This window comes from Eptesicus fuscus, chromosome 19 (genome assembly GCF_027574615.1).
Source record: "Eptesicus fuscus isolate TK198812 chromosome 19, DD_ASM_mEF_20220401, whole genome shotgun sequence".
Taxonomy (NCBI): Eukaryota; Metazoa; Chordata; class Mammalia; order Chiroptera; family Vespertilionidae; genus Eptesicus; species Eptesicus fuscus.
In genome coordinates this window covers 26,651,211-26,678,742 of record NC_072491.1, presented here as the reverse complement: position 1 = coordinate 26,678,742, position 27,532 = coordinate 26,651,211, and the positions used below count along the sequence as shown (strand labels likewise).

At 40.7% G+C, this 27,532-nt stretch overlaps 1 protein-coding gene across 1 annotated transcript in view; it reads left to right on the top strand.

The window, feature by feature from the left end:
* The window catches only part of SNTB1 (syntrophin beta 1), a 197,736-nt gene extending 173,381 nt beyond the window's left edge, over window positions 1–24,355 (top strand). The window contains exons 6-8 of the mRNA XM_008143357.3: window positions 12,334–12,530; window positions 17,351–17,541; window positions 20,861–24,355. Of these exons, the coding sequence (XP_008141579.2) occupies window positions 12,334–12,530; window positions 17,351–17,541; window positions 20,861–20,953 (481 nt within the window). The 3' untranslated portion in view covers window positions 20,954–24,355. The remainder of the gene's footprint in view (window positions 1–12,333; window positions 12,531–17,350; window positions 17,542–20,860) is intronic.
* Window positions 24,356–27,532: the final 3,177 nt, after the last annotated feature.

The following is a 27,532-nucleotide window of genomic DNA, read 5'->3' as shown; positions in this document are numbered from 1 at the left end:
CTTATTTGATGTTGCTGAACATTAAAAAACAAAACAAAAAACTCTTGCCCATATGGAGTTAAGTGTGTTGGTTTTTTGTCACTGTTGTCATAATTGGCACGTGAGATGGGTCTATGGAGAGCAAAGATTAAGGTCACAATATTTCTGGAATTCTAGAGGAGGTTAGCCCAGAAATTCTGCTCATCCAGTTTATTGGCGAAAAGTTCAGAAGTACAGAGCTTGTAAAAAGAGTGAGGTTTGTCTGAGTCCAGTTCTCTGACTGTTGGCCTGAGAAGGGTTTGGGGTAGTTTAAAAGGTGAACTGATGAATGTGTACTTCTTTCATTTAAAAAAATACATATTTTTTTTTATTGATTTCAGAGAGGAAGGGAGAGGGAGAGATAGAAACATCAATGATGAGAATCATTAATCGGCTGCCTCTTGCACACCCCACACTGGGGACCACGCCCACTACCACGCCCTCCTTGAGCAGATGTGGTTGCTCAACCACTTAGCCACACTGGCTGGGCTGTACTTCTCTCATTTGACACCACTTGGGACCCAAAGGCACTGAGTGTTTCTACTAAACTTGTAGCACAGCAATTTTCAACTGGAGTGGCACAATAATTTTTAAAACATGCAATACCTGACTACTTAGTCAGGAGCACTGACCTCTTTTCCCTTAGATTGTCAAATAAACAAAAAATGACAACAACCAACACAACAATAGCCATCTGGTATGAATGAATCACAATTAAACCTATATTTTTTGTTGGATAGGCAAAAATGTATATTTTTGGTGTGCTGCAGAATTTTAGTAATTAGTTCATGTGTGCCATGAGATGAAAAAAGGTTGAAAATAGCTGTTGTAGCGTAATCATTGGTGCCTAAGGAACTAACCTGTTTCTAAGTGCTAAAAGTAGATGCTGCCTCAGGCCAGTCTCAGAAATGTTAGGAATGCTTTCCACAGGGGAAGTTTGGCCAATTGCACTTGTCAAACATTTGTATTATATACCGCCTATGGTTTTCACACTAAGCCTGAGAGGCCTCCTGACTCATAGGGAATGTGGGCATTGTCCATGGGCATTCCCATAGGGTAGCGCAAAAGGATCTACCTGCCCAAGGTTCTACACTCTGTCAAACTGAAAAGTGTGGGGTTTGCCTACACACCGGTCCATCCCATGTGTCCCCATATGCCTGGTGCTCCCTCTTCAATTTAGGAGCTCCTCAATGTTGGTGGAAATGAGTAGAGTGGCGAGATCCATGGACTTTGGCATCAGACAAACCAGGAGTTGAATCCTGAGACCTCTACTTGCAATGTGCAACGTTGGGCAAAATATTAATTTCTCTGAATTCAAGCCTCATCATGAAGGGGGCGGTAATGTCTTCTGCTGCACACAGTTATTGATAGGACCAAGTAAGACAGTATGTAAATGCTTAGCATAGGACTGAGACATAAGTGATTGATAAAGGTTAGCAATTGTTAAGATTGAAGAAAATAATTGAAATTAATGTATGAATGACTGATAAGTAATTGGACATATTTGATCCTATGTATAATACTGCATTTATCAGGGACTCACAATGTCTTAAAAACATCTTCTATAATAATAAAAGGGTAATATGCTAATTAGACCAGACATCTTTCCAGACGTGATGAAGCAGGACGGGAGGGAAGCCCAGGTCCTGGGTGCCTGCGGGTGACTGGAGGGATGCCAGCCTGGGTCCCGGGTGCCAGAGGGAAGCTGGTGCCGGCAGCCGGGGGAAGGAAGGCCTACTCTTGCATGAATTTCGTTCATCGGATCTCTAGTTGAGATATAAGGAGTGGACCAATGGAAGAGTTGTTGGTTTGTTTGTTGGAGAGAAGTGTGAGCCAGAAATGGGAAGTTTGGAGCCCCTCAATCACACCATAAAACTAGTTCTGAATGCTACATGTAACAACACTGTAGACAAGTGGCCTAATGATGGCTTTATTCTTGGGGCAAAACTGAAAACTGTTCTATTTGAGAAACTTTAAAAGGCTCTTGTTAGGGGTCAATATTGTACTAGGGATTAATGGTGAGGGATTTTTTTTTAAAAGCAGCGAAATGTAACAGATAAAAGCCACGTGTTAAAAGAGCGAATTGTTCAGGTTATTCACCCATGGTTTCATTTTCCCAGCAAAATAGGACTAATTTAATTGTCATTATTTTACATGGAGGAGTTCTTGGAGACCTTTTTATAATCCATAGTCTGTACACACTGTGATCTATGTTGAACTCATTAAGGCATAGATGGGATAAGGGAATATATATGAGATAACCAGAAAATTCAAAGAATATATTTAAAAATTAGAGCTCTAAGACTAACTAATAAACAGACCATTAACTTAAAAGGAAAAATTTCCCAAGATGTTGGACGGTTGTGATGTGAGAATATTCATCAGACTGTGAGTCTTGTTGACCTTGGGGAAGGAAAGTGCATGGATGGTTTAAACCCGTGGATGACGAGGTCTTCATTACACTGTCTCACTTCACTTGCCCTCCTACCTGTAGTTGACAAGCTGGAATGTGGCCCCTTTTCCTGGCATGATGGAAAGATATAGGTTTTGTAGTCATGTGGATCTGGGTTCAAATTCTGGACACTTACTATGTGATCCTGGGCAGCTACTTAACCACACAGAACCATGTATTTCTTGTTGTAAAGTGGAGCTCATGATACCCCTTTTCAAAGAGTCAATGTAAATGATAGTGTATCAGTGCAACCTTCCACCTCATAGGCATCTACTTTCCTCCCTCCATATTACTGCTGACAGCTGGCCATGAACAGTCATGAGACCATGAAGAATGTAAGGAGGACAAAACGTCTCTGGAAACCCACCTAGATAATACCACTAAGTAGTCAAAACTTGGCTTCTATCTCTTTTGCTGCTCATTCTCCTACATTAAGTTGGTCTTTGCTTATAGTCAGTATCCCTCAATAATAAAAACGTTCCCAGAAATGGGACCTTGTCTAACTCTTTCACCACCATATGCAAATGAAAGAATTTTAGAAGCTAGAAATGAGGTAATTGTTCAGCCATTCTTGGCTGAGGGGGTTTGGTATCTGGGCAGCCCCTCCCCCCCCCCAAACGGTTGGGGCCTTATTAGTGACTCTTTCCCCATCACTTCTTGCCTCGAGTCTAATAGGGGCAGCACTGGCCACTGGTTGAGAGTATTAGAGAGCACTATACCAGTGGCTTTTCCTTTTTTTGAGGCATCTGCTGGGAAATGTTAATTACAGCAATTAAGTAAAATGAGGATGTAATACTGCTTAGCAACCCAGTTACCTAATATGTAATTTTACTAATTTGGCCGAATCTGTGTGCTGCAATTGTTTTTGTTTTAATTAAGGATATTGATGGTAATGTTGTCATGTGGAACATTTTAGGCAACGTTCCCTAACACCTATCCAGAATTAAGTTAGTATATCAGTATACCTGGTAAGGCAGGTCTTTTAGTTTTTGTTTTCATCAAAACCAGTCAGACAAAGGGGCATATCTGAAGAGCCAGAAACAATCTGTGGCCTAGTACCAGTTATTGATAAAGACTTAAATCATCACATCTACTGCATGTGGCTTGGCCTTCTGTAGGAATGAATATCCCTACTGCCCCCAAGTCTTGGACAAAAAATTTGACCCGAAAGTATGCTTAGCCTCACGAATCCACCACTCTGGGCATTTGAAGTAGTGTTAAGACATTTCTCCCTTTCTTTGTATCTGGTTTAGAGAGCCATTTCATTTATATGCAGTTCTTTAAATGGATGCTAGATCCATACTGGCCATGAATTTGAAATCTTAATGATTTGTACCTTTTTTTTTTGATAAAATGGTCACCTTCTACTCTCAGACCAAAAAGGGTAACTCTGACTCCCTAAATAACCAAGTCACTAAAAAAAACACCAGTTGTGAAAGATGGAGAGAAGAACCAGGTTGAAAAAAGAAACAGGAAATGAATGTTAGGCGCATCTCCTAGAACATGTCATCTCAGTTACCTTTCAAAATCACTTGTTTTGCAGAACTGAATTAATCTGGAAACTAACATTTAGGGGATGCAAACCCACGTACTTTGGATTTAGCATTAGCCACAGTTTTGTGTGGTTGAGGGACTGAGGGTGGGAGAGAAGTCATAATATCTCATAGTAGCCATCAATCACAGACTCCATGGAAAATAGCCCTCTTTGTAGTCTATCTGTTCATTTGGTCATTCATTTAACAAATATTTACTGAGTGCCTGCCATGTGCCTGGAATTATTCTAGGTGTGAGGCATACAGCAGGGAATAATCAAATAAAAATTATTGCCCAGATTGAAGCAATGATAATAATGGCTATTACTATATATTCTCTACCAGGCTCCACTTTCTAATATTATGTGGTCCTATTTATTTGTTCACACTCCTAGCTAAAAGGAAATGTAAAATCATGCTGGCATTTGTGATGTTGCTTTCAACCATGGCTTTCACCCTGGGAACGTGTATCTGAATTTTGCCACGAGGGGATGAAGCATGTCCTTGGGCTTCTCAAGCAGCTTCAGATAAAACTTAGAAATTGGGTGTGAATTGTAGCATGAACGCCTGTCCCAGGGTGCCAGTATTTTTTCTGGCTGGGTAAGAAAGTTATCTTCCCTTGGGAGACAGCATTTTCGTGGCTGCTGTAGTTTAGTTCGTGCTACAGATAAGAGACAGATGGTCATATTTTTAAGGATACGCAAATAGCTTGAAATGTAAAATAATTGAAAGATAAATAATCACTATTTCAGATCCCCTCCTGAGACTATAGATCAGGAAAGATCTTTGGGAAGAATCTGGGGAGGAAAATAAAGAGGCTGTTACTGGCAGAATGGGAAAACTTCAGGCAGACGGATTCTGTCCTTAGCCCTACCTTTCCAAATGCCCAAATGATGACTTTTAACATTTTAATGTCCTGCTGACATTTACTAGGTAGTTAGCATCCAGAATTTGGCTACTGTAATGTGTTCCCAAAAATGGTCTACTACAAGTGAAGAGTCTATTAGGAGGCCTTTCACCGACCCTAGATTTTCAAAGCATTTCAAAATAGGTCAGTTGTGTGTGTGTGTGTGTGTGTGTGTGTGTGTGTGTGTGTGTGTGTGTACTTTCCTTTGCAACCTTACACTCACATTTTCAAAATGTTTTGAAAAACTTGCATTCAGGTAGTCAGTCACCAACATGAATTGGACACCTAACATGCGTCAGGTAGGATGCTGGACACCACAGACTCAAGGAGAGATAGAACAAGGCTCCTACTCTGTAGGACATCAAGGTCTGGTGAGGGAGATGAGGTGCCAATCTTACAGCAGTGGGATAAATGGATTGAAACAATGTGCGGGAGTCCAGAGGAGGGGCATCTACCGTGAGGAGATCATGCTATGGTTGGTCTTGATGGCTGTGCTGTCAACAGCGAGTTTGTTATCCCCAACATCTCCTTACCCAGGAGCTAACTTCCACATGTGAGCCACGGGGCTGACAGAGTAGGCGTTCAAGAACACCTGCTGGCTGCCAGCTTAGACAGTCTCATCTTAGATCTCACAAATCAAATCATGTGCTCCAAGTCAGGTTCTTCCTGGGTGGGCCAAGGGCTAGGGATGGCTTTGATCACACTGTGGACTCTCAAGGTGAGAACTGTCCCTTCCATCCCTGGGATGTCACTGACCAGCCTATGCTCAAACACCTCCACAGGTACTGCAGACATTTATGCTTGCCCCTTCCTCCTTCTCATTTCCCACACAGAGTCTTCTCTTTTCCAGACAGGATGTCTCCAAATGATGCTCTTTCTGAAGGAGTTTTGTGTACTATGCTATTCTGATCAGTCTTCAACATCATGATATTGGGATGGAATTACATTTCAGTATCACTGGTTTCCTTTGTGACTCATTTACTTTATGAATTTACACACACTATTCAGAATTGGGGTCCATGGGTTTCATTATACTGCCAAAGAGATTGATAGAACAAAAAGAATGGTAGGTCATGGTGGTAGGTCATGGTCTGCTCAGCATAGGACACAGGAACATCACCTTATTTCATTCCATTCATGTGAATCAGTGTTGTTAGTAACTCTGGGTTGAGTCAACCATCAACTAAATTTCCCATGGTGCTTTGATACCATGTCTCCCTCCTTCTAGTTTTGTTGTTGTTGTTTCTGGCTTAACCTCAGTGCTTAACAACCTTATATTCTTAACCCATGCTTCTTCTTATTACTAGTTCTGGATCTTCCACTGAGTTGATGTCCATGTGTTTTACAACTGCATACATCATTGATAGAAATGTTGAACAGGGTAGGTCTGAGGGCACAGCTCTGCCTCCATTCTTAATTAAATGGACTCATAATGGCTTGTGGTCACTTAACAAAGTACTCATCTGACTGATAAGCTGTGAAACCAGCACTTATTCCTTTTAGAGTCCAAATGAGTATCGAAGGAAACTTTGTCAATACCTTTTTTTCTGAATGTTCACTTCCTCTATCACTTTTCCAGTAATTTTGTTTCTGAATGAAATAGTTGAATATAAGAAAGCCACATAGGCTCTCACAAACTACTGTTGCCTGTTTTCCAAAGTGAAAAATGATTACTTAAAAAATCCATTACAAAATCTTGCTTAGGAACAGGTTCACAGAATCTAATTTCTTCCACATTTTGAAAACCAGGATATCATTTCCACTTTTCCTATCTTCTAATCTCTCACTTGTTCTCCCCGATTTCCCAAAGATTCCCCCCCGAGTTTCACTCATGTAGTGTCTCCATCCTTCCAGTGCCTGGTGTGTAATCTTCTAATCTTCCCAGCAAAGACTTGTGTTCCTCTGAAGCAGTGGTGTGCTCTTCCCAATACCACTTCTTCCTGGGCTTCCACTGTACCTTACTTGGGCTCGAGTCTCAAGCCATTCTTTTCATAAAGCAGCAAAGTAAGAAAGCACAAATTATCTTTTCTTTCAGCCATCCGTCCATATCACTGTTAGCCTGAATGCAGAGCTGCCTCCTCCTTATCGTCCTGCACCACATACATCTAAAGATAGCAGCTCCTGTTGTCTTTGGCATTGCTAGGGAATCTGTCCTCATCTGAATGACTCTTTCTTTTGAATAGTGTGTTAACAACCAGTGAAAACTTCCTGTCCTTTGCAGTGGGCATGGCCCTTGTGGATCCTGGTGTAATGTAACTCAGAACCCAGATATTTAATGGTTAAGATCTCAAGGACCTCTTGCAGTGTAGCTTTAGCTTACATTGAGTCTGAGGTGCCTGTGAGGCCTCTGAGTGAAGATGCTCAGAGAGCAGACTACTGGACAGCACAGTATCCAAGGCTGTACATCCAATTTATTCTATTGGCTTGGGGTTGGAAATATGCCAATACAAATTCATCTCAAGAGAAAGATTTCACAGAGCATTTATGAGTGTAATCAGCCCACTATTTTTTTTCTCTCTCTTCCTAGTTGCTGCTGCACCTCTCACAAAAGGGGTAAGAGAAAGGATCTTGATCTTAAGTTGTCCAGTGCCCTTGTGTCATCTTTGCAGCACCACGATTTATAAAACAACCAAATCTCTGTCCAGCCTCCTCACCACGGCACAGTGGTGAAGGTCTACATTTCCATGTAATATCCCCAAATTATTGCTGTGGACAATCAAAAGCAACTAGCTGCGATGATATAAAGAACCGAAAGGAAGTCTATTTCCAATATCTTGATAGGAATGAAATAATAAATATGTTAATAACTGTGGTGCCCTTCTTTGTCCTTGTCCCAGAATCCACTGCTCTCCATTCTTGTGATGAAATTGCTTTCCCTCTGGAGGAAGATCTTCATAATCATCAGGTTGCCCCATTGAGGAGGAATAATTCTCCAGATAACACCTAACCCTGGCTCATGGCCTTCATTTGTCATTTGTCAGAGGCTGGTTCTGACTCTCCTTCATATTGTAGGAGTGAGTCTCCTAAGACCTGGGGCTGAACCTGGAATGGAGAGGCTGTGGGAATTAGTATCTCCTCAAGGCTGGGGCCATGTCTGTTCTCACACTACCCCTAGCCTTAGTCTGCATAGAGTAGGTGCTTTTATTAGTCTGCTCAGGCTGCCTTAACAAAATGCCACAAACCTGGTGGCTTAAACCACAGAAATTTATTTTCTCACATGTCTGGAGGCTAGAACTCCAAGATCAGGGTGTGGTGGGGTTAGTTTCTTGTGAGGGTTTTCTTCCTGGCTTACAGACAGCTAGCCGCCTTCTTGCTCTGTCCTCCCAGGGCCTTTCCTCTGTGTGGGTGCAGAGGGAGGGTGCTCGCAGGTATCTCTTCCTATTTTATTTAAGGACACTAGTCCTCTTGGCTAAGGCTACACCCTCTTTAACTCCTTATAGGCCCTATTTCCAAGTACAATCACATCAGGGGTTAGGACTTCAACATATGAATTCTTAGGGGGGACATAATTCAGTCCATAACAATGCACCATACATATACGTGGGATATAGCAGTTCGTGACTAGTGAATCTTTGATTGATTGAATGGATGAATGACTTTGTGATTGATTTTTGATGGTCAGTTGGAAGGAGAAGAGACTTGAACAGAGCAGGAATTTCTTCTAAGGCCCCTCAGAGCAGCTCTGAATCCAAAAGGATCCTGTAACTTCAACTGGTAGGTCTCCGCATCTCTCCTGTTCCATTTATTGGAGGCCAGTAGGTTCGTGTAAGGGATTAATGAGGCCACAGATATGGGTTTCATTCCACGTGGGCCAGTTAATTTCATTCCATAACCACAGCCAATAGGCATTAGGTATTAGGAGCTAGACATGCACAATGTATGTGAATCAGTGTTGTTAGTAACTCTGGGTTGAGTCAACCATCAACTAAATGTGACAGTCAGTTCTGAAGTCAGTATTCTATTAATTTAGAATAACCCAGACACAAACATGCCAAAGTTAAGCTCATCTAGTATTCCAGCACTGAACTGCCACTATAAAACAAACACACAAAGCAGGAATGCCACACAGGGTCAGAATGCAGATATTTTTCTTTGCAATGGAAGTCCTCATTCTAAATATCAGAGTGGAAAATTTGGGTTCATTTCAGTCTTGTAACCTCTTAAAGCTACTCTTTAAGTTGTATAGTATATGTTTAAGAGAAATATTTAGGAATAAATAAAAAAAAAACCAGAAGAAATGAAATCACCCATAAAATTTCTTGACACCTTAATAAAATAGTTTCTAAGCTTTTCTTTTACATACTTGAATTGCATATCTAGAGCTTTTCAAGAGACATATATGCATTTCCCACATTTAAATATACGTTTATAAAATAATATTCAAGGTCTATATAACACTCCATCTAGAAGATGTGTAGTCATATGCATCCTGTGTATATATGTGGGATTTATTACCAGTATGTACACAAGGTAGCAGGAAAGATAATTCGCTTTATCTCATAGTTTACATACAGAATTTTACGTTTCATTAGCCAGTATTGGCATAGTCAAAAGAACACATAATTCAGCCTGCCTGCTATTCTTCAGATAGCAAACTTATATTAAACTCCTTTAATATAAATATCATATCATTCACACTTGGAGAGTTGAAAAATGAATTATTTCCTTTTCTTTTCAATCAGTGAGGATTTGGTGATGAGATGACTAACAAAGTACACTGATGGTCCTCCCCTCAAAGGCTCTCTTCTCATCATTACTTCCTATAACATGCTGAGTTTCCCCCAAGCACTCCCCATACGTGCTACTGGTGAGCTAGATACAGGGCTCTCATACACGTTACACTCTGTTAGTAATTTCATTCGTTGTACACAGACCTACCAAATGCCAATTTTCTAATAAATTGCATTTTCCAGTTATTACTGGCTTCAATTTTATAGTTACTTTCGAGAAAAATAAATATCAGTAGAAAATTCACCAAAAAGTGACATTCTCCATGAGGACGGCATATTTTTTCTTGTTTCCCTGTGTCTCTCTGTTACATTTATGCTGGCCCTGGATTGTGACAGAGTCGATGTGCCCTCGGTGGAAATTTAGGGGCTAGGAAGTGAGGATGTTAGGCGAGGGAAGGCACAAGGGGACTCATTTTTCTTGAATGCTTACTATGATGCACTAGATACTGGAATAAGTGCTTTATGTATTTTATTATATTTAATACTAATCATAGGAGGCAGGGATTATGTTCTTAAAATAAGAAAACTGAGACACTGGCCAGGTTACAGGTTGGATTCCTGGTCAGGGCGCATACCCAGGTTCCTGGCTCGATCCCTGGTAGGAGGCCTGCAGGAGGCAGGGAGTTGACGTTTCACTCTCACATTAATGTTTCTCTCTCACTCTCCTTTCTTTTCTCTCTAAAAATCAATAAGAAATAAATTAAAAAAAACTGAGGATACATGTGAAATGATTAACATGGTGAAGTCAATGAACACATCACCTCATATGATTACCTTCTTGTTTGTATTGGTGAGAACACTTAAGATCTACTCTCTTAGCAAATTTCAAGTATAAAATAAAGTGTTATTAGCTATGGTTACCAGGCTATCCATTCGAGCCTTATTCATTTTATAACTAAAAGTTTGTACCCTTTGACCGATATCTCCTTATTTGCCCCAGTCCCCTGACCCTGACAACCATCATTGTACTCTCCATTTCTGTGAGTTCCACTTCCCCCCGCCCCGGCCCCCGCCGATTCCACATGTAAGTGAAATCATACAGTATTTGTCTTTCTCTGTCTGGCTTATTTCACTTAGCATAATGCCCTCCAGGTTTATCCATGCCGTTGCAAATGGCAAGATTTCCTTATTTTTAAAGGCTGAATAATATTCCATTTATCCATCGATAGGCACTTAGGTTGTTTTCATAGCTTGGCTATTGTGAATAATGCTGCAATGAACATGGAGTGCAGATATTTCTCTGAGATACTTGATTTTACTTCCTTTGGATATGTTCCCAGAAATGGGATTGCTGGATCATATAGTTGTTCTAATTTTAATTTTTTGAGGAAACTCCATATACTAGCATCCATACTGGAAGTACCAATTTACAATCCCAACAACAGACAAGGGTTCCCTTCTCGCCATAGTCTTGCCAATATTTGTTCTCTCTTGTGAATTTCTCAATCTTAAAAGAATTTTATAGCCAAAAGGTTTTTCAATGCTTTTTCTGCAAGTTGGCACTACACACCACTAACTTTGTAAGTAAAGAAAAGCTCCTCTAAGTTATATAGCGAGCTTGTTGCTAGAAATTCTACAAGCTACAATATGTTTTATTACATTGATAGCTCTGGTCTACAATGTTTATGCTTACATGAAAATATAAGCTTTTGGATTTCCTTTGTGCAGGTTTTAATCTAGAGGTAACAAGGGCTTTGCCTAAGAAAATAACTACCCCCCAAACCCCCACCGCCTGCCCCAAGCAAATAGACCTGAGATTTCTGGAGCAACTGGTAAAGTGTTTCTTTCTGTGTTAAAAGATAAGGCTGAAAATAAAAAGACCCCCAAAGAGAAGTAACATTTATTAAATTATACTTATACTATCCTGAAAATTATTGATATGATAGTCTCTCCCAAAAGAAGGTTGAGATATTAAGAAGTAGGCGAGAGCTTGAGAGATCCAAGTGTTTGCAGGGGGCAAGTGAGAAGTAGGATGAGCCAGTGCCTGCTCAGAAGGCAGGACTCTGAGACTTTTAAGTCTGGCTTTTCAGAAAGCATTTTGTGTGTTCTGAAGTCAGTACAAACAACGTGTGCAGTAAAAATCACTCTTGAAAATCCATTGAATCTCCTATAAAGTTCAGTTATCTTCCTTTTCTCATGAAGTCCAACATCGCCACTTCTCAAGCTTTAACACAGGTTGCTACTTCTTCAATGGAGTCCCATGACTGTTCCCCTGCATTTGGAGACATGTGCATGAGAAATGCACACCCAGACGTACCCTCAGTGCAGCCAGATGCTCCCAACTACAAGAAACAGGGACCTGAGTCTAAGCCAGGAAACAATGGCTTCCCTGTCCCATCCAGGAATGAAACCATGGAGGGAATTTTACACACTATTTAAATTGTTGTCTCTCTCATTTATTCAATTCTTTCTTTTTGCATGAGTGAGTCAAGTTGAATTTAGCTAAAGTTATATTAATCAAACTCCTCTGCATATTCAACTTGATGCATAGCTGTTGGACACCTTAATCTCACTTGACCATCGGAGGGGAACTGGGTGAAGGGATGGCAGAAAGTCCTGGTGATCACAAGGGTGCAGTGGACCCTTTCATTTCAGATCAGAAGAATGACAGCAAGTCACCAAATGACATGCCAGGTGATTAAGGTAGTTCAACTTTGATAATCTTTGATGATCTCTCTCTCTCTCCCTCATCAGGCTGGTCCATTCAGGTCCAGGGAAAGGATCTCCCCAGGCTGGTGTGGATCTGTCCTTTGCAACACGAACGGGTACCAGGCAGGGGATTGAAACGCATCTCTTCAGGGCTGAAATCAGCAGGGACCTCTCCCACTGGACCAGAAGCATAGTACAGGGCTGCCACAACTCAGCTGAACTCATTACCGAAGTCACCACAGGTGAGCACTGCTGGCTACGGGCTCCCCATGTCACACTCTTACAGGAAGAACACACTCTCTACTTCGCCCTGGCCTCAAAGTGGCTTCCATTCCTGGCCTTTGGGGATACTTAAAATGTCAAAGGTAAACTTAAAATCTTCTAAATTTTACCATATGCCCTCCTGAACTGGAGCCTAAGAGTTTGACTGTGAAAAGCCTTATCCCATCTTCATTCAAGAAAAGTTCTGATTTGGCAAGTCAGATGCAGTTTCCTGCCTATAACCCAGGTGGGTTACTGGAGGCATGAACTTGAAGGCATCAACTAGAAGGGTTCTTGTTATAAGCAACAGAAATAGATTCTGAGTACTTTATCACAGGATATAATTGTTGAAAATATATTAGGTAGCTCACAGAACTGATCAGAAAACAGGACAACCAGGCTCTAAGAAAAGAGCCAGAACCAAAGGCAACTAAGTGGGGGAAGCAGAGCAAAAGGTTGATGCTTGGGGACAGTCAGCATTCACTCCTGCCCCTGGTATGAGAGAATAAGCCAGCCGGATGGAGGGAGCACACAGTTGAGCACAATCCACATTCTTGTAGTGTGCTAAGAAAGGACAAGTTAGAAATGGGACGTGTGTATAGAAGGAAGAACCCTACTATACTGTACTGTGGATTGAGAACTTGCTATATGCAGGCAATTTATATAAGGTCTTTTAGTGTTTCTCATTCTGTGAGAAACAACCCTTTTGGGGTCCTAAAATCAACTAATTGAGACAAGACCAACATTTTTAAAATGAAATAATTTGGAATAGAAACATCAGTGTAAATCTGTTTTGGGTTGTGTGTGTGTATGTGTTTGTGTGTGTGTCTCCTAGGTCACAATGCATAGCCTCATCTCATCTAATAATCCTCACGATTCCCTTGTCTTTGTGATTTTAAAAGTCAGAAAGCAAATTCTTAAGTAACTTGCCCAAGATCACACACCTAATAAACAACAGCATTGACTTTAACTCTGTGTTGTGTCTCTCTCAAATCCATTCTTCATTCCCTGCACTGTCTACAGAGCCATGGAACTTCTCACTGTTCTGTCATTGTTCCCAAAACAACAGTTCTGTTCAGACTGCTGTGATAAGTAACTTTTCATGCCAATCTCCAATCCATACAGATAGGTAGGCAGGTAGGTAGGTGATAAATACATGAGATAGATAGATGATAGATAGATAGATAGATAGATAGATAGATAGATAGATAGATAGATAGATGATAGGAAATAGATGCTGTAAAGTCTTGTATATCTGCTAAGGTGGACTCCATATTTAAGCCAGTGTTTTTCATCAGCCAACACGACATACAGTTAACACTGCCTATAATGCTACTGTTCCTGACTCTGAACTCTAAGACAAATTGTTTCTGGTTCTGAGGTCCAAGACCACCTTCCACTAGGTCTCCTGTGGTCACTCATAAATAGGGCATTAGGTGGCACAGTGTGATCCTCAACAACAGTCTTCCAGTAAACCCAACTTTGAGAGTTCTTCTTATAACATTCTCAGTACACCCTCTTCTTTCATGCTTTCTTGCCAGTTCTTTCATTTTTCTCTGTCTTTGAGGATGTAGTACAAGGTAATAATCACAAGTGTGGGTTTTAAAATCAGAATGGCCCGGATTCAACTTCCAGTTCTATTTCTTTCTTAGTCTCTTACTGAAACCTCATAGTTTTTTCCATCTTTAAAAAGGAGGAAATCACAGTACCTACCTCATAGGGTGTAATCAAGAATTGAGAGAAATAATCCATGTAAAACACCTGGTACTTGGCATGTAGTAAGTGCTCCCTAAGTATTATCAGTGGTTTCTCTTGTAAATATTTCTCCAGACCTATGCGGGCCAGTATGCTAGGCTCTGGTCATGTGTGGCTATTTAAATTGAAATCAATTAAATTTAAATAAGTGCCTCAGTCACACTAGCCACACTTCATGTGCTCAACCGCCACTTGTGCCTAATGGCTACTACGTTGGACAGTGGAAATCTACAGCCTCTCCTTCACCGTGGGAAGCCCTGCAGTATAGCTCTGCTCTCAAGGATTTTCCACGTGACATTATGGGTACAGTGTTTCCGAACTTTAGCTGTGCTGAAAACAGCAACAAAAACAATGTTTTTAAGTGCTATCCTCAAAAGCCTCAGATTGCTGACTCCCACCCCCAGAGAAGCTGATCCCACCAGCCTGGAGTGGGGCCTGAGCACTTGCATCTAACGAAGTACCAGGTGGCGCTGATGCTGCTGGTCCATGGCCTCTGTGAGTGTACTGCCCTGGGGTGCAGCTCCCTCCTGCACCCAGGAGTATTCGAAAAGATGGGACACGCATCAGTGTGTAGTAGGGTTTCTCCACACTTCCTCTACTCGTGCAGATATGAAAAACCAGTTATTTTGTAGAATTTTTGCTGCATCTCCAAGCTAATTGATCTTTTTGAAATTATCCTGAAACAAATGAATGTCCCCAAATAGTCTCCAACATTGTTGGAAACCTTTTTTGTCACGGAATCTTATTTAAGTTTATATGCCTATTCTGCATGGCAAGAAAAACTGGAGTTTTTGAACCCATGAGTAGGAAAAGTCCTAAGCCACCTGAAAACAAAATTGAATGAAGTTTTACGTGCAATATCAAAGAAGTTCAGACTCCTTGCAACAACCTCAGGAGTGTTCTAGGAAAAAATAAAGATGGCCAAAGGGATCTGGTTTAGTTGACATTCCACAAATTCCATAAACTCCTTCTCTCTCAATAAACAGAACTCTATTTCAACCAGAAAACAATGAGGCTGTTGGTAGACCAGCCAAAGGAGAATAAGACCGGCTTGTGTGGCCTGAGCTAGCTGGGTGTTGGGAGAACAGAGATGATGGCAGCGAGCAAAGGTGCAACCCAGCTACAAATTGAAAGACGCCTGCAGAGTTGGGCAAAGGGGCTTAGGTTTTAATCAGGGCTTCAATTAACTTGCTAATGTGTTCAATTTATCCTGTGTAGGTTGAGAGCATCGTCAGGTAACTGATTCTATTACATAAAGGCCTGAATGCCATTTGAAGTCACTAGAATTAAAAATAATCACAACCAGTTCATTCAGAGTATCTGATGGCATAACTTCAAAGTTCAAACATAGAGGAAGGGGGGGAAAAAAGAAACCCAGAGTTAGAATCCATTCACACACATATTCTGCAGGTGGTAGAAGTGAAAATTGTTAAAAACGAGGATTCAAGATGAGAAGCCATAAGTACGTCTACCACCATCCTTGGTTATCCTTGGACCTGAGGGGGTGGCAGTGGTCTAGGGCCTTTCTGAGAAGATAACAGGCTTATTGAAGGGCTCAAAGACTAATAGAGAATGTGCCTTTGGAAAATATCAGCCCTTAGTTACAAGGTGAACGCTGCCTGGGGTAAGTCGGAGGAAGGGGTTCGTGTTCTAACCGAGCTTTGATCAGAAGCCACCTCATTCTGTGAGCACATACAGACCTCTGTTCCTCTGCTACCCCACTGTTGTTATTACTCTGAGACGCCAAGATCCCTCTCCACATCCCTCCGTATCCTGAGTCCCAGAGTGTGAGAAGCTACATGGCACAGAGTGGAAAGAACTTGAATTCTGAAACCTAAACCACCTGAGTTGTGGCAAGCTCACCTCTCTAATCTTCGCTTTTTTTCACCTGTAGAATATCCAGCTAAGGTCCTGCAACAGAAGGGTGTGGAAAGTAAAATTCAGTTTGGTTTATAATGCAGAGCTAAGCTAGTGTTGGTATAGAGTGCTCAATAATGCCCTTATTCTGCTCTTCCATAACTCCCTCCCTCAAGAGTTTTCACATGTTTATGGAGGCCTGAGTGGATTTGCTTGCCAGAGTCTGTTAAATGTAGTGGTTTGTGATAAAAAATAAATAAATAAATCCAGTCGATACTTGTTAACCTTTCCAGAACTCTTTGGTCAAGGGTTTTAAATATTCTCAAGTCTTCCTAATGGGAACTCGGATTCTGATGGCAGTCCCTTCACCAGCTCATAAGCTCAAAGCACAAGTCTCCTTCCTAAACGCAATGAGCATAGCAGCACAGATGAAAGCCGGCACCTCACCTGATTGAGAGGTTTCAGTTTTGTTCCCTTGGATCAGAGGGTACCATGTGGGCAGCACCCGAGGTTCCTGGACGCCACACTGGGCAGAGGAAGGACACAGCCCTCTTCATGCACGGGCCACACCTGATATCTATCAGTTACAACTGCTTTTCCAGGGCCAAGGTCATCCGCTCATCGGGAAATTTAAAAAGGCACTCCTTTTATAAAATGAGCTTGGTTCAACTTTCTTAAAAAAAAAAAAATTAGATTATTTTTGAACAACTCACTCCTGACTTCTTAGGTGTGTCAAATTTGTGAATGTTGGTGATGTACGTAATGCTTGTTTTTCTCACCTGGTAGTAAAGACAATAGTGTGCACCCTTGTGTGTGTGTGTGTGTGTGTGTGTGTGTGTGTGTTTTGATGATGATGATGATTCAGAGGTAGCTTACTCTAAATCAGATGTCAGTTTTTTCAGGCTTGAGACAAGGACTCCTATGTTGTCTGATGGACAGATTAGGGCTGGGGACCAGATAAAATGCAGTAAATCCCAGCAAGTGGGATTTCTTTCCGTTTATTTCCTTTAGTTTCACTGAGCAAGTTAAATTACAAGATCAAAATCAACCCAAGGAGAATAATTACTTATTTTTAACTTTAGAAAGAAATTCAGGGTTGGCCCCTGGGACTGAGGAGAGTTGAAATGTAAGTGCCTGGGGAAATGGGTTGCCTTCAGTAGTTCATCTCTCTCTCTTCCTCTCCCCCCAGCTTGCACCTACAGAAACCAGGAGTGCCGTCTGACCATACATTATGACAATGGATTTTCTGTTACCACTGAACCACAGGAGGGTGCCTTTCCCAAGACAATCATACAGGCCCCATATGAAAAGTTGAAAATGTCTTCAGATGATGGAATCAGGATGCTGTATTTAGATTTTGGAGGCAAAGATGGAGAGCTTGTAAGTGCCCTTTTCTTTAGAAAGTGTGATTTCCTATATTTGATTATGCAACACACCTATAATGGCTCGCAAACATAGTGCTGCCTTGTATTTATTTAGCATTTGACTATTTAAAAAGTACTTGCAGGTTCATGTCTTTCTTTTTCTTTTAAATATATATGTTTTTATTTCAAAGAGGAAGAAACAGGGAGAAATAGGAACATCAAGATGAGAGGAAATCATTGATCGGCCATCTCCTGAATGCCCCCTAGTGGGGATCGAGCCCACAACCCGGGCATGTGCCTTGACCAGAATCAAACCCGGGACCCTTCAGTCCTCAGGCTTATGCTCTATCCACTGAGCCAAACTGGCTAGGGTCAGGTTCATGTCTTATTTGATCTTTAAAAAACTGATCAAATCCAATTTTTCCAGTTATTTATGTTAGTCTTATTTTCCACTAGAATACTACATAAATATTTGAACCCAAGGAAATAATCCTTTATGAAGTCAGCATTAAATTATGCTCAAATATAGCTTCAAAATGTACATCATTTTTAAAAAGTATCAAGCATCTCATCTAGCGTGGGCGTTGTGCTGTGTCAGGGATGCAGAGATGTGAAATAGCAGGTTCTGGTCACCTGGGAGGTCCCACAGGAGCAGAGGGCATAGAGCACTGAGGTAGGGGCTGGACCAGGGGCAGATTCCAAGCCACAGGGGAGAGAGGGCCAAAGGCCCAGAAGTTTGGGGGGGAAATGTGAAATGTCCAACAAAATGCAAATTTGCCAGTGAAGGAATCATGCTTTTTATATCAATGCAAATAGTCCCTGTGTTTCAATCTGTGATTTTCTGTGATTATTACCACCTGCTGTAATGAGAAAGTACATTAGTTCAGATTCACTGAAGTGTGAAAACTGCCCTTCCTTCTATTTTCTAGCAAGTGTCATTCTTGAGATTTCTCAGGAAGACATAGCATCTCATTTAAGCTGTGGAATGTAGAAGATCAAAGAGGACCTTGATTTTGTAATAACTAGTCTCAATTTGGGTCCTTCCTAGTCACTGGATTAGTCAACAAATATGTATTGACTTCCACTTGATAATAAGGATGGGGAATACATAAAATTCAGAGATAAATCTCAATTTTACAGATCCAGGAATTTCACTTGGCCAGTGTGGTTCAGTGGTTGAGCATCGACCTATGAATCAGGAGGTCACGGTTCGATTCCCAGTCAGGGCACACGCCCAGGTTTCGGGCTCGATCCCCAGTGGGGTGTGTGCAGGAGGCAGCCAATCAAATATTTTCTCTCATCATGTTTCTATCTCTCTCTCCCTCTCCTTTCCTCTCTGAAATCAATAAAAATATACATATTTTTTAAAAAAGATCCAAGTATTTCAATTCAGCTACTGGCCTCCCCACAATCCATCCTTCGCCACCCTCATCTCTCTAGTTATTTCATTGGTAATTCTCTGAAAACCACTCAGGGCTGACTGAAGGAAAGGACCAGAACCACACTTAAAAGAGCTTAGGGATCTTTAATCCTAAATTTCAGCACCACTATTCTAGAACATGCCCTACTACTAGCACTGACAGAATGTCAGATTTCTTTCTAGGGCAGCCACAGGGGGTCATGATGAGTCCTCACCCTATGGCTGACAGGTGATCTGCATTCACTTTCTGAGAACATTTTCCAGCCAGTCATTTTTCTAACTTTGAAAATGGATCCACAGCATTTTATAGGATATTTTGTCATTTATTTGTATGTTTCAGTCAGTAAATTCAGCCCGAAGCACCAGTTGGGAAATAAGAAAGTGATCTGAAAGTCCATTTTACTAAGAACCCTCCTGGCTCAGCTGCTGTTCTGCCAATCACCCAGCCGTGTGCTTTTCCCTAGAAGAGTCGAAAAGAACAAGAACCCGTCTCCTGCTTTACCCTTGACTTGAAAATTCAAGGCTATTTTTGCCTGTGAGGAAAATCACTTGTCTAAATGTCAGCCTTCCTGCCTGTAATTACGACCTGACTTGGAAGACTTAGGAAGGACTGATTTGCTGCCAGTACATGAGGCTGATAAGCTCAAGTTCACAGACAGCTCCCCCAAAGTGTCCGGTTAAGCAACCCCAGGAAGCAGGCAGCAGGCCTTTGGGATGGGGAAAGGGAGCAGAGAAGAGCTGTGGGAAAGGCAGTGAGGGTCAAGAGACAGGTGTCCTCTAAGTCTGGAGTTAATCACCACTGTCTTGGGCAGTCCTTCTAGGTTCTGAGTCTCCTCATCCATAAAATACAGGGACTGCAGTACATCATCTTTAAGGTGACTTTCAGAAGTTCCGTTCCGCTGGTGAAACAGAATAGGGTGGTGAAGCCCTCACTCTGACATCAGCTAGACGTGCCTTTGAGCCCACACTTTCTCTGTACTGCATGATTGATGATCTCAGAAAGCTTTATAACTTCACCCAAACCTTAGTTTCCCATAGACGTCATAGAGATCACAACAGCTACCTCACAGGATTTTGTGAAAATTCAATGACAGCATATGGAAAATACTTAGCACAGTGCCTGGTTCATATATAATGTATAAAACCTTAACTTTGCTAGATACACGTTCGGCTTGTTATTTTCCATCATCAGAGAGAATTGGGGACAGCAGATGAGACTTGGGCACAACTCCCCCGGTTCTCCTGAATTGGGTCAGGTGATACAGATTCACTGTGACCAGGCGTTGGCTCTGCAAGAACACACCGAGGAGGGTGAGACTTTGGAAAGGGCCTTGCCAGACACGTGACATGCTTGCCTGCAACAATCCAAGAGTCCAGGCCAGAGGACAGTGAGGACACCGTTGCTGAGCAGCATGGGTCCTGTGTTTGGAGCGTATAAGGAATTTTCACCTGCAGTATCTCATTTAAGACCCTAATCACCCTGTGAGTTGGGTAGGACCGAGAAAAAATTTAAGTGACGCTTCCAACATTCTGCATTTAAAAGGGTTAGAGCCAAGACTCAAACCAAACCTTCCGACGTGACACTTAGTGCTGCTTCATGCGGTACCTAACCCAACATAAACAATATTATTGTGATATTGGAAATAGACAGTGAAGAAGGGCAATACTAATATGTATGCTATTGGTATGTATAAATCTCACAGAACCAATTTCAGAGAAAAAGATGTGAGATGTAAAGAGTAAGTTCAAAGAGGCACTTTTTGGTCTCATTGAGGGGCAAGGATTTAAAAACATTAACTGCCCCAGTTAACTCTTAAAAGCAGGAAGTGCTCCGACCCGTTTGATGTGTCAATCGCTCTTCTGTACCAAGCATTGCTTTGATAATCTCTCATGATCTCTTCTTTTCAAATTTCAGCAACTGGACCTTCATTCCTGCCCCAAGCCAATTGTTTTCATCATTCACTCCTTCCTGTCAGCTAAAATCACAAGACTGGGCCTGGTGGCCTGAACGGAGGGGCGACTTGCCTTTGAGGGAAGGAGGGCTTGCGATGCCACCAGCAAGTGTGCCATCCATGTCGCATGCCACAGTCGGCTTTAGATCCCAGGAGCCCTGCAGTAACTGTCCCAGACTCCTCTTGTCAATTTCACCAACTACAAGGAGGTATCCTAAGAAAACACCACAGGGAGCTTCAGAATCAAACTGTCTTTTTAGAGCAGTAAACGGGTAAAGAGGAGAGGGCGCTTGGAAATACTCGGCATAGCTTTTGACAATCAAGGACGTTCCAGTAGAACAGCATGTGCAGATCTTAATCACACCAGTTTCTAGGCAACTGGTTCACCCAGGTAAGCAAGGGCTGAATCGCAAGATGAGAAATGGACATTTTCCTCTCTCCTGTCCGGTAATGCCCCCATGTTTATCGTGATTTATCTCCTACTTCTGAGTTGACTTTCCCTGGAAAGGGGAGACAAGTACTTTAAATGGAAACCCACCTTTTAAGTATGAAGCAGCTCTTACTTTTTCTTAGTGAATTATCTTTCAACGATGTAAAAAGATGCTGAAGTGTTCCATTAGCATATGCTGAGCAGGAATTGAAGCCCCAGACACTGATTTGAGGGGTAAGCTGGTGGAAGCTGAGCCAGCAGAGGCTGAAAGATGCTTAATTCTGGGTTGCACTCACACCAAGGTCTGCCATAGTAGAGCCAAAACTGATAGTGTTATTTATAGAAAGCAAATTATGGATACTTTTTAAAATGATTGCCATTTGATATATACATATATATACAACTCGAGTGGGGTTAACTAATTATCAGAAATTTGTGATTTTCAGTGGAAGCACTGAGCAATTTATTGACCCTGTTCCTGCCTGTGCTTGTATGCATGTATTTTTGAACCAGTAATAGAGCAGCCTCATATTCTGGATGATCCTGGGTTTCACATATAGACCCAATGTTATAATCAAATCTACTGATAGCGTCCACAGCTCTTTCAGAATTCCAGGGATATAATATAATGACCTGATATTTTTCTACAAGAATATTTTCAGACACCACATAGCATATTACTGATCAAATGCTTTTATCTTTCAAAACAAATTAATTAAAAATATACCCAATACTTGATTTAGGAGCCACTTTCCTCAAACCCTGAAAATTAGCTCTAGAATTTCTATATGCATTTGTAACCCTTCTTTCCCATACAGTTTACATAGACAAATAGTCTGGGTTAGATATGTGTGTGTGTGTTTTCAAAGTGGTATTTTGGCAAATACCTATGCAAAGAGCTTTAAAAAGTGGAAACTGTTAAAGGAATGTGATTTTGCTCACTCAGACATAAATGTTTATTGAATTGCAAGATTTTATTTTAGATCAGCGCTTCCCCAGTATGTATAATGCAACACTAGTTTCAATGGGCATTGAGTGGTGTTTTGTGGGGGTGGCACTAAGAGGTTGGGAATCAAAACTGTTTGTTAAATACCGAGTTAAGAAACGTTAAACAGATTGCAGGCCTCCTCTGAGACTTCAATTTACATTGCACTTCTCCAAGGGGGATCCATGTGCCATTCCCTACACTTGCCTACAGAACTCCTTTCTAACAGAGCATCCTGAGAAGTTTGTGTTAAAAAAAACAACCCACAAAAAACAGGACATCCCTGGGTAGCTCTTGTTAAAAGAAAAAAACAAAAAACAAAAAACTTTGGAAAATACAGTTTTAGAACCTTGATTTTTTTTGTTTTGTTTGTTTCTTATTTTAAAATGCTGAAGAATGTCAAGTCCCAGGCTGACCATTGTAAGGAAAGCTTTGATGCATTTGTAAATTATACTGCACTCTTTCATTATATATTTTCAAAATCACTGGAATGTTGTTATACAAGAGAATTATACTTGTGATTGTAAATAACGTGTTAAATTACATATATTAATGCTAACAGTTTAATACAACATGTAATCAAAGGTGCTCAGTAGTACTAGTATATGAAGTATGAGTTACTCATAATTAAGTTGCAAAGATCCTATTATATATTTATAGACAAAGTAAAATGATCACAATTACAAATATGATTTCTTCATCACTTAAGTTTTGGACTGATTAATATCTGGGTGGGGAATCAACAGAAACTACATTCTCTGCATTTATAAAAACTTAATATATTTATATTTTAGAAAAAATATATTTGAATAAAATTAATGCATTTTCTGAATTAAAATGTGTTATTAGCAAGAAATAGAAAATTTTACTAAGAGAATTGTATATATGAATCATTTTATTTTCTTCCAAGTTAGTGTATCATATCAGAGTAGCTATGATGAATCAATTCCAAACACTCATTTTTTTTCTCATTCTGAATTCAAATTACAATGACTTTACAGTGTAGATCGTAATCTTGTCTTGATGTGTGTTATGAATGTTGTGAATGACACACTCATACGTCTGGATCATGCCAGGTATAATCAAATCCATCAACTGAGTCATTTTGATTAATTTGTCTCTGCCCGACTTGCTCTGAGCTTAGTCCGTTTCTTATGTGAATCAATGAATTATTAAATTTGCAATGTTTGTCCTTTAAGGGCAAACCAACAGAAAAGAGCGATGTTTAACTGTACTTAGTGGGAAGCTACCCATTTGTTAGAGATGTGCTTAGTTGAAATACCTTTAAACCATCTCATAGGCATTTAAAGAAGGCCAGCAGGAATATAGGTACCAATATTTATTTTTTCTGACTTGAACTATGTAGGAGAAACAAAACCATACACGTATTAAAAAAATATCCAGGCAGAGGCCTTAATTAATTCTATCAGTTGATGGAATTAAAAGGCTGAAAAATGCATGCTCCTTTGTTTAAAAACGTATTGACCCTTCTTGGTAGAAATCAGAATGAATGATCATAATGGTCAGAAGCACCCTCCTACAATTAATGTGCCTCTCTGGCCCTTGTTTTACAAATATCAGATATTCCATCTTGAGGGGATTGGAGTGGGTGGTGTGAGGGAGTAGTTTTGAATGTACCTTGAGTTTTAAAAAATGTCCCTATGTTTATAACACGATGGATATCATGTAAAATTTATGAATGAGTTAAATAAATATTCACCTCTGAATATGGTGGACTGGCTGGTGGTCTCATGATAGCCACAGAGGGATATGGTCTTGTGTAAACACAGCCTATTCTCTTCCTCACACTGGCCTTTAGAAGGTGCTGATGGATAAAGGGGATGCCAGTAGCAATGGGCTTTGGGTTTTGGTTTTTGAGTTGTGTATACTAGTAGTTTCAGGATGGGTCTTCACCTGGGGCTTAGGGACCTCATATATAACTTAAGTTTTCATGGAATTCCCCCAAGCTCCTAATACTTGAAATCTGTAATGCTAGAACTTGGTTTGTGTTTAAATTGCTTGTAATAAATGTAACAGGTTGGGGTTGAGAAGTCATTTTATTATTTGACAATTTAGTAATATTGAGATAACATCTAGACCTGTAGAATCTCAGTTTTGAAGAGACTTTGGAAGTCATCAAGCATATTATTGCCCCAAGTTTATGTATAGTTTTAGCATTTTAGAGTATATGATTTGCTAGTAATATAGCAACACAGCAAATATACATAAAAATGAATATAAACCAATTAAAAAATTTTAAAGTTTGTGCCACCTAAAGTCATCCCACATACACTATGGTTGAGTTGAGGTACTACATGTTCCTAAATGTTAACCTTGTATAGTATTCCAGTAAGCTCAAAAATTTCTTCCTGAGCGGACCTTGTAGCTGTTTATTCCACTGGAAATAAAAATTTTCCAGCTCTGGGCAGGGAGCTCCTTATCTCCGAGGCAGGTCGCGCCACTGGCCACAGTGCTTAGAAAGTTCTTACATACTGAGAGTAAAACTTATGTCTGCCTACCTTTCACTTGTTACCCTGTCCTACCCTAGAAAACACTGAAAGCCCAATCTTTCTCACGTGAGTGTCTTATGTAAAAAGACAATTCAAAGCAGGTGACTACTAGGTAGGAAGCCATGGGAAAACAAACAGTTATATCCACCATTAGCTGGTATACTAGCATATACAGGATGTCCCCAAAAACATGTATACACACACTTTGAATAATTATAAAGGCAGCATTTATTAAAATACATTTCATTTTCAAAACTGAACTGTTAAAGTAGGTAAACATTTTTGGGAGGACACCTATATTTAGCAATAATTTGAAGGGCAATTTGGTAATATATATAAAAATTAAAAAATACGTGTACCTTTGAGACTTTATCCTAGAGATACTAGTGTACAAGTACTAATGTGTAAGGATCATCTTTGCAGCATTGTTTGTAATAAGAAGCTGAAAAGATCAATGTGACCATCAAGAACTAAATAATACATCATGGCCCACCGATGCACTAGAATATTGTGCGACTGTTACAAAGAACGAGCCATCTCTAAGTGCTAATGTGGATGAGATGTGTAAATGCAACTTGTGCAAAATGCAGATATAAATATAGGTATTCTGTTTGCTTCTTAAAAAGTGGTCCTCAGGAGGAGCGGCACTGCTGGGGTTCGTGGAAATTTCTGCTAGTGTTTTGTGTCACAGTGACTGGGGAGAAGGGACACTACTGGTATTTACTGAACAAAAGCCAGAGTTGGCAGCCTTCCTGCGGTGTGATGACAGTCCCTGCATCCAGTGGAACTACTCTCCACATAATTTCTGTGTCCTGAATTATTCATACAGGTGAAAGTCGTGTTTATAATGACTTGAGCCTAGACCCTGACTACAGTTTACATGGAAAAGCATTATTTTTTATCTGATTCAACATATTCTGCGTTTTCTAGATATGCAACTTCCACGTATATGGAAGGTTGGATTTTTGTTTTGTTCAGGGCATTTTATAAAAACAAGTCACAGGCTGCAAGTGCGAACATGGTACTTGAGTCACCAAGATAAGACCCCTGACTACTTTTATCTGTGCCTCATTCATGCTGAACCGAGGTGAAAGTCAACTATTCGGTGACTTCACTTTGTCTCAGTATAGCAGCACTCCAGCACCTCTACGTTGAAATGCATATATTTTATTATCATACTTTCCTTTTCTAAAATGTCTTTACCTTACAGTCAGGGGATATCAAGCAAAGCATCCTGACTGCATGTCGGTTATGTATCTGTACTATGCAAATACTGTGTATCTCCTCAGACACCCTCAATGTCATCTAGTTGACTCTGAGCTGCTTACTCAAGGTTAGGCACTGCCAGCTCTGCTTGAACTAAGTGTTTCTGCCGCTCAGAGCCAACTAACTGTTTGCCTGGAAACGCAGCATCCTCCAAGTCTCCCCTTGGCTGCTGCCCGGTCGCCAGGCTAAGGAGATGCGTACTTGAATTTCTGGCTTCTGTCACCAATTCCAGACTTGGATGGTAGGCCACATTGTAGGGCATAAGAAAAGTACCCTGAACACCTGCTAAGGTAATGACCTGAACCACACAGGACTGTAGGGGATTGAAATGTTTGTGGGCCAAATAGGAGTTAATAATAAGAAGGAGCTGAGGAGATATAATAATCCTCTTCCTGCTCCCTCCTGTCTACTTCTGAGACATGGTTTCTCCATAGACTCTATATCCTGAGAGACATCCCTTGTGACTGAAAGGACACCTGATTGATGACTGGCTGTCTCTTTGGGCCTCTTGAAGCAGTGGCCAGAGCAGGAATGGATCACCTGCCTTGCTGCCCTATTCTTCTTCCCTTTCAGTGCCCTGGAATTGGGCCTCTTAAAGCATCAGCACTTCATCCCTGCTCCGGCTTTGGTTTTCTAGGGAGCTTGGCCAGAAACTTTTATTAATTTTACCTTGGCACCAAAGGGGACATTAAAAATACTTCTTATAAAAGGAAGCCCACTGTATGGGAGAACATATTTGGCAACAATACATCTGATAAAGGGTTTATATCCGAAACATATAAGGAACTCATACAACTTAACAAAAGGAAGACAAACAATCCAATTAAAAAAAAATGGGCAAAGGACCTAAACAGACACTTCTCCATAGAGGACATACAGATGGCCAAGAGACATATGAAAATATGCTCAAAGTCACTGATCATCAGAAAGATGCAAATTAAAATGACAATGAGGTATCACCTCACACCTATCAGAATGGCTACCATCAACAAATGAAAAGTGCTGGCAAGGATGTGGAAAAAAGGGAACCCTAGTACACTGCTGGTGGGAATGCAGACTGGTGCAGCCATTATGGAAAACAATATGGCCTTTCCTCAAAAAATTAAATATGGAATTTCCATTTGACTCAGTGATCCCACTTCTAGGAATATATCCTAGGAAACCCGAAACACCAATCAGAAAGAATGTATGCACCCCTGTGTTCATAGCACAATTTATAATAGCTAAGATCTAGAAACAGCCCAAGTGCCCATCAGTAGATGAGTGGATAAAAAAGCTGTGGTACATTTATACCATGGAATACTATGCAGCAGTAAAAAAGAAGATTCTCTTACCCTTTGAGACAGCATGGAGGGACCTGGAGAATAGCATGCTAAGTGAGATATGTCAGTCTGAGAAAGACACGTATCACATGATCTCACTCATATGTGGAATCTAAGTAACA